An 8,471-nucleotide genomic window follows, 5' to 3' on the forward strand; every position below is an offset into this window, starting at 1 on the left:
CCCTGCCTGTGCTTCCTTCCGTCCTGTTGACCTGTGAGTGTATGCCACATTGCACCCGCATGTGACTGTGGTCTCTGAGCCCTTGGGCTTGCGTTCCGTGGACCTTGTGTGACTATGGTATTGTTTGTGATCTTTGTGGAGCTGACCTTGTGGTGTGTTTGACTGTAAAATTAAACAGCAACACAAGGACAAATGGCGCCTACAATTGTCAGTGTGTGCTATGAGGACTAAACATTGGGTGTGTACTAACATCCAACATCTAAAGTTTATCTAGAGTGATACAGTGGATTGTACTTTTCAGAAATTTGAATTGTCACTTGGTCTGTACAACTGTTTTCCTGCTATCAGTTTTTATGATGGTCATTGTGGTTTCATTAATTGTGTTTGTTATGTCTTGTGAGGTCTTCCTTCAGCTGTAGCTGTATTAAAGTGGCTATCTCCAACATTTGCATCTCAGTTTTTTGTTGCGTTACGAGTTGGTGACTTCCAGTGGAAAAAGCTCAGAGGTTGCACTTTCAGAGCTCAGGAGCTTATGTATGCTTCATCCATAGCAACTTTGTCTCAGATGTTTCTCCTGAATTTTCTAAAACAGAATTAAATGAGATGATTCTTGACATACAGTAAGAATTAGCTCAGATAATTTAGTTTTGAATTAATTTGAAAACTATTTGAGTTCAAAAATGAAATCTCTGACTTTTGATTGTAGACTTCTTAAAGGGGTCATGACATTTTTTTATTTTTTTTATTTTAATATGGTATACATTATTATGTTCCTTGAGGGCCTGTGGTTACAAGATAACTATTCGTTGATGTCTTGCGCTGGAGGCTGTCATATGCAATCGACTGCGCCCGGGTGACGTCACCTTGCACCTCGGATCCAAAACTAGCCATTTTCTGAGGGTTATTACATAAATGCTTTTTTTAATTGATGATGAGGGCATTTTAAGTTATTTGATACAGAAGATCAAGAAAAATTTGGTTTCTCATGTCATGACCCCTGTAATCTCTGCAAATCTGAGCATGATTTGTAATAGTTTACAGTAGATCTTCTGAGAACATATATGAGATTGTAAAAATTTCAATTTGCTCTCTGTTAAATATTATTGTCCAGGAGAAACAATGGAGATATTAAAGAAATCTCAACTGTGGTTGTACTTCCCAGAGGGCTGGTGTGTCATTATTTAGATATCCTCAAAAATTGCATAAGACTAATAGATTTTAGATCTTTGCTGTATGATTACATCTTGTCTTATATTGACCACCTACCTCTTAAAACTCAATTAATTGAATATTTTTTTTTTAACTTGTCAGCTTGCTTTAGCTTGTCATGAGATCGAGAGGTCAACCTTTAGTGTTTCTGTATGTATCATTTCATAATGCCATGACACATTGGTGGATGCATATGATTATACATGCTTAAGTGCTGTTTAAAACATTTTATTAATAAAACATATTTATTGTGCTGACATTTGTAAGAGTGTGTGCATGTTCAGAAAGCATTTGGAAATGTGTGAACTCATTTTCTGCGCTGCTCACGGTGTTGTGTCTTCATGGTCACGTTGGCATGTCTGTGTTTTATTGTCATGATCACTGACGAGGGCGCTGGGAACGATGCACTTTTTTCCAACAGACAAAACACTGCTTGCTATTGTTTGGCATTGTTAGCGAGCCTTTTAGACTATCTGCAAACTCTGCCATCTGTGTTGTGATTGATATTTTGGCTGGTAGGAGTTGTTTGAGATGTCCTTGAGCCCAGATCAAACGTTTACATTCTCTTTGATGTCTCAGATGACTCTACTGAAGGAATCCTGGAGCGCAGCATGACCACTGGATGTACTCCCATCCCCAAAATTGCCATTCAGGAGGAAAAAGAGGACTTCTTTCGAAAGGAGTTTGGTAAGGCCTCAAGAACAAGGGAGCTCTTTTGACTATTTTCTTTTTGATATTCGTTTAGTGTTTTTTCTTGATTTATATTGGGTCGGAGCTGTGGCCTAGAGGTTGGCACATTATGCTTATGTGGGTAACATGAGTTTGAATCTTACTCGGGATGTTTCCTGATCACAAGCCCTTCGCTTATCTTATCATTAACAGTTACCTACCTCTCAATTAAAGTCTCAAAAAAGGGCAAAATAGTGATGAAAAAATTACAAAGCAATATTAATAATAAATAAAGGCAAAATGGCTGAAAAATCCTAAATACAATCACTGGTAATACGAATTAATGGTCTATGAAATGTAAATATATGAAAGCTTTGTTGCAGTTTGTCATTATGCAATCAAATGTGTTGATACAGTAGATGAAAACCATTTCGTTTATTGACACAAAATCCAAAATCTGCATCAAATTTGGTGAAAATCAGCCCAACAGTCTAGGAGGAGTTTGAAAAACTAACTAAACTAAGTAGGTTTTCAAATCAAATCAAAATGGTTAATTATGGCATAACTGGTATCATAATTGTTCTTAGCATGGTCCAAAGAATCTATTAAGACCAGTCTCATGACAATAGGCAAATCTAATCATAAAGCTATTAGCATTTTTTGTTAATTTCAAACTTTCAAACTTTCCGAGTACCTTCAGGACATGGTCGGTGGAAAATTGGGTTATCGTTCCACTTGGTATGTTACTCCAAATCTAAAAACACCAGCCTTATGATTTTTGTTCAAAAATAATTTAAGTCATAGTATTATTATGCTACTTAATATTGTATTTATCATTAGTTTGTTTTATCCATGACACATTCTTGCTACCAACTTTTTGCACAGAACCTGTTTCAGCTGAGTGCTTTTTGAAAGAAAGAAACCAGGGACATACAATGCATGCATGTTGTATCTGAAGCAGCAGTGAAACAGATTCTTCCACAATGTCCTCCACAAAATGAGTTAAATTTACAAGGACTATTTGGGTCGTAAAATTTTTAATCTCAGTTTAATAATTTACTCAGTTGGGAGGCTGTTATTGCTCTCTCAGAATCATCTCTTGCATGCAAACTAGCCCCTATGATGCAGCCTGGGGGTCATTTGTTGTCCAGGTTGTGTTTGTCTTCACAGCTGACTGATTTTTTTCAGCTCATGTGTGTAAACCCTGCACTAAATGTATTTAAGAAAAGCACTTCACTGGGGCTGAATTTACTGCTCATAATCAGAACAGTAAGAAAACATACCCATAAAAATCATTGATTTTTGCCATGAATACTTCCTTAAGACGAAAGGACTGAACTGAAGTGTATTTGATGTATATTATATGGTGTTATGAATACCTTTAAACATTGTAAAAAAAGTGAAATCAAGCAGCTGATTTTACCCTTAAAATGATTTTTGTTCACCCAATATTTTCTGATTGAATATTTCATGTAATCACATGGAACAATTTATACCCCAAATTTATTTTGTGAAAATTTTAACTTGATTTAACTTGAACACTAGTAAAATTTAATAAATAGACATTCATTGTCACTTTAGTTAAATCAAAAGAATTGATTCAAATATTATCTGTAAAATAGATTCATATAATTAATTTTCTTTAGATGCAACAGTTAAACAAAAAAAAAAACACTTTTGGGCCCCCTGGGTGTTTTAGTAATGCATTGCACATGCATTGCTGTTCTTTGGAGTTAATTGCACAAAAATGTTCTTGCACAATATAGTTCCGTATTTCTTAAATTTTCTTTTTCTTTCCTCCAGCCTTTGAAACTCCCAAGCAAACTCCAGTGCAGGAATCCAGCTTCGTCAAGACCTCTCCAAGTGTTTCCCCCCAGCCCAGCAGCACCGCTCCATTATCCAGCACAGACGACAGCCTGCTAGACTTGTGGGACAGTGGCCCAGCACCCGCTACGGCCCCCTCCCAAGCCCCCAGCCACATTATGGACCTGATGGAGGACACCCTGGAGCCTCATCTTGCCAGCTCCTCCCCTGCTCTCCCGCAGCCTCTCCTGACCTTCGATGAGGTGCCTGACACCCCCTACTGCACAGGCACAGAAGACGACCCCTCCAGCCTGGTGGATGTGGCCGGACCCCACCAGATGACCCTGAGTTACCAGCAGGCCCTGCAGCATGCTTCTGGCTCTGACAGCCAGGACCTGGATGATGGACAGCTGCTGTTGACCAATGGAGACACGCTGCTTAAAGAAGGGACCCAGGTGAGCAGAACTCAGTGTTAAAATTAACAATGCAATGTTATCTTGCCCCTCATTCTCCAGCATGCTTTATATACTTATGTAGCCCATGTTTTTTGCCACTAGATGGCAGCATGGTCTCTTTTGTGACATGTGACAAAACACTAGCTATGTTCAAGATGCTTCATTTGCATGAAGCTTTATATGTTTACATATAGCCATCAGATGTTTGTGTTTGTGCAGGCCAGTGAAGGCTACTTCAGCCAATCACAGGAGGAGGATTTCGCCCAGTCAGATGACTGCACTGCAAAAGTCAACCCAACACCAGTTTTTTATAACAAACCACCAGGTAAGATCACAGCAGATTGAAGCACGTGCAATTATTTAATGAACACAAAATAACTAAAAATTTATAAAAAATGATATAGATATAAAAGCAATGATATAAGCAATAAATCAAAATTATGAAAAAGTTACTAAAACTTCAATAAAAATTGAAATAAAAATTGAAAATGTAAAAGAAGAACTAATTCAAAAATTTTCCCCCATTTTGATGTATTTCATTCAAAACCATGAAGTTGGGGTGAGACATAATAAAAAGGCTTTTCCCTTTTTTTAAGTAGCTAATATCTTTTAGTTTATATTTACATTCTATTGATAATTATGTTTATTAATGAGGAGGTAAATTATAATTTTAGACTATTTTATTGGATAAATGTTAGTGTTAGAGATACTATAGTTTTTATTCATATTTTGAATTAGTTTTTAATTAATATTTTCTGTTTTTGTTTTAATTTGAGTTAGTTTTAATAATCAAGTTGTGTTTTTGTTTTTATGTTTTTGTCTTTATAGTTTATATTCATTTTTATTTTAGGTTTAGCTATTTTAGTACATCAGGTAAAACTAAATGAAAACGAAAAGCAGTATATATTAGCTACATTGTATAGGCGTTATTGTCCTTATAAACACGTTTTCTGTTCCATTTACCTGTTGTTAACACTAGAATGTGTGCTGTGTGAACCGGCCCCTGAGTTTGTAGCTTAAATTTTTGGAGAACAATACATTAGATATCAGGGATATTATCATAAAATCTAAAATTATTTAAAACAGATTGTTAACCGAAATAAATCTGAAATAAAATTTTAATATACAATTTTGCCTTGGCAACTAACTTAAGTTAAAGCACTAAAATTATTAATTGGAAATACATAAACTAAAAATGAAATAATTACTAAATAAAACTAGTAAAAATGAAATAAAATTTTATTCAAAATATGAATAAAATAGTATTTAAATAATAATAAACTTGCAATGCTGGATGACAGACATAAACGAAAAGCAACAAAAGCAAAATTTTGATTTTATGGAATTTTATGGTTCCTTAAAGGAGTAGTTCACCTTCAGCTTGTTTCCAAGAAAGAAAAAAAAATTGTTTAACGTGATGTACTAAAGTAAAACTGAAAAAAATACAAATAAAAACTTATAGACTTTAAAAAAACAAAAACAACTAATACAAATGACTAAAAAAACTTTAACAAAGTCAAATGAAAACGGAAAACATAATTAAAACTAATTCAAACAATTATTTTAAACTATTATAGTATCTCAGTGATACTAAAATAACTTGACAGCCTCAGAAACAAGTGGTTGAGATACTCACCAAAAATTCAAAATGACATATGGATAAATAATAATAAAAAAAAATTTACACTTGAGATTTTCTTTTCTTCCTCAGGTGTATGAATAAACAAGAAAAACAAGCAAATAATTACTTCTTGTTACATCACTTGGTTGCCTCAGAAAAGATCCTAATATAACGTGTTTGTCTTATTGTCTGCTGCAGAAATCGACATTACGTGCTGGGATACAGACCCCGTGATGGAAGATGATGATTAGGAGCGACTGAGGGAAAAAGAGACGACACCTCTATGAAAACTTATTTTACAACAGTTACAGAAGTCTTGCATCAAAATGTTTTAGATAAAAAAAAACAACTACAAAAACAACATTAGCCACAGAAGAAAAGGACTCGGGTTATTGTTAAAGATGCCAGTGGGTATGAGCGCTCTCGGTTTGTGTATGTGTGCGTGAGTGTGTTTATTATTTATTTCCATCTTTTTTTTTTTCTATGCAGAGTATAGCACAGTGTGTCTCCAGCGCTCACCTGTGTTGTATCGATCCCTGTGCCTAACAGGTGTGTGTAGTAGCAGATTAGACCGTTCTGTTTTAGTTTCTATCTCCTTAATTAACACTGAGCTCAGGTCTGCTCAGTGGTTCAATCAAGTTCCCTACAATCTTAGTTGTTTAGTTGAATCACAAGTGTTTGAGTGTTATGCCCACAGGGGCCTTTGCTTTGAGTGTTATGCCCACAGGGGCCTTTGCTTTGAAGACTCGATCAGTCAGGGACGGTCAAACCCTCACCTCCGTCGAAGCAAAGGCATGTCAGAACTGGATTTTAGCTTCAGTTGAGTCAATTGTATTTAGCAAACGGAAAATGAAGGGTTTATGTGATTACGAAACAATTTTGTGTTGTGCCAATTATTTTGAGTATGACGTGTTGGTGTAACGGCCTTTTAGGACTTTAGCGCCAGGTGGCATATGTATATTTTGACTACATGTGAGACAGTGTGTATAAACAATGGCTGAAACTGACATTTTTTTTCTGGAAAAACTGCAATAGAGTTTCGATTTGTTGAGAAATGTAGGCAATATCAGTCGTAGTGGACTCCATTGGGAATTGTTTTAGTTATATATTCGGTAGTGTGCGTATTTGTATCATTATTGGAATGGGCTCAGGCCTGAAACATACTCTACGTAAGTATGCAAATGCTGACGCGAATACAAGTGTGTAGTCCCGCTGTACATATTGGCATGCGACCTTACTGTTGTTAAAAGATCAGTAGTTTAAAATGAAAATTTTGTCATTCCGTTGTGCAGAATAAAGTAAGTCATACAGTTTTGGGAAAAATGAGGGTGAATAAATGATGACAGAATTTTCATTTAAGAAGCCAAAATATTTACCTTCAAATCACTATTATTCATATATCTAGCTAGAAACGTGTAGCTTACCGGGGTTCAAACTGTCACTTTATTATGACAGTAGTCAATGTATTATGGTCGGTTGTGTCTTACAAAAGTCGGTTTATGCTAATGCTAGCTATAGCACCCCATGTGGCAGTGCTGAGAATGCTGTGCTTAGCGTTCAAACACATTTTAGCAAGCTGCGACGAGTGAAATCAAAGCATTTGCGTTCATTTACTTGCGTAGAGTATGGTTTCAACCTTTTTTTTTACTTGATTTTGAACTTTTTAAATTAGTTTTATGCTCCAAGGGAAGGAAATTCCTTATAATCTCAGATTTCAAGCCACGGTAACTCATATTATTGAAATATAAACTTAATATGACCTTATAAGCTTCTTTTTATGTTGTTGCTAGTTAACCCAGGACTTTCTTAAGAGTAATGTGACCTTAGCAAGTCCAACCATTTGTAAACACATTTTTATGAACCTAAAATTACTATAAATTTAAAGAAAATGTGGATTTGTAACAGACTTTTACACAAAGACAAATGCAAGGACACGTCGCCTTGCTCAAGGGCAGAACGGTGCGAGATTATCTCACTTATTCAACTCTGACTCAACCTGTAATCTTTGTTGTACCAGCCCACATCCTTAACTGCTAAGTTAGCACCACCCACTGTCCCGGCCTTGACTGACCACTGTCTTCCTCATACTTTTAGTCAAGTTGTAAAGCAGCATCTTGGTTTTACAAAGGATTTTTGGAGTGGAAAAGCAAGCAATAAGACTAAACCAATAGTATTGTTCTGTAAATAGGTCTAATTTTATGCTCATGTAAAATGTACTACAATCACTAACATTGATTCACCACCCATGAAAAACGGGGGTTGGCGTACGTTTGGATTGGGTTTCTTATGTTTCTTTGGTGAGAGAGAAAAAGGTCGCTCAGTATGAAACCTAATAGGAAGTTACCCGCATCTTTAACAGTAACTTAGCCCCTTTTGAAATAACTTCCATGTATTCCTGTTCAGCCTCCTACCTCCTTAGTAGTGATTATTACTCTCTTTCTCCCTCAAACTACTAGGAGACTACTACTACTACCACTACTATTATTACTATTACTACTACTGTTCTACTACAGTAATTTCTTCTTTGCCCCTGAAGCAAGGCTTAGCGACTCCTGAAAGTTCTTTTTTAATTATTTTTTTCTATCTCTTCCTTTTTCCGTCTGCTTCTCACACGCTGTTTTTGAAACAAGCACAAGATCTTTTGTGACATGCCATGTGCTTGTGTATGTTAATAAAAGACTTTAAAATCCTTCAGAAAATTGTGGAGTTGTGTA

General features: G+C 35.8%; 1 protein-coding gene across 8 annotated transcripts in view; it reads left to right on the top strand.

The window, feature by feature from the left end:
* Positions 1–8,452, top strand: part of LOC306856211 (drebrin-like) — a 77,434-nt gene extending 68,982 nt beyond the window's left edge. For all 8 annotated transcript variants that reach the window (XM_079395330.1, XM_079395334.1, XM_079395331.1 and 5 more), the window contains exons 11-14: positions 1,789–1,896; positions 3,682–4,136; positions 4,356–4,461; positions 5,956–8,452. In XM_079395330.1, the coding sequence (XP_079251456.1) occupies positions 1,789–1,896; positions 3,682–4,136; positions 4,356–4,461; positions 5,956–6,008 (722 nt within the window). In that variant the 3' untranslated portion in view covers positions 6,009–8,452. The remainder of the gene's footprint in view (positions 1–1,788; positions 1,897–3,681; positions 4,137–4,355; positions 4,462–5,955) is intronic.
* The last annotated feature ends 19 nt before the right edge of the window (positions 8,453–8,471 follow it).

The sequence above is a fragment of the Barbus barbus genome, assembly GCF_936440315.1.
Source record: "Barbus barbus genome assembly, chromosome: 36".
NCBI classification, from domain to species: Eukaryota; Metazoa; Chordata; class Actinopteri; order Cypriniformes; family Cyprinidae; genus Barbus; species Barbus barbus.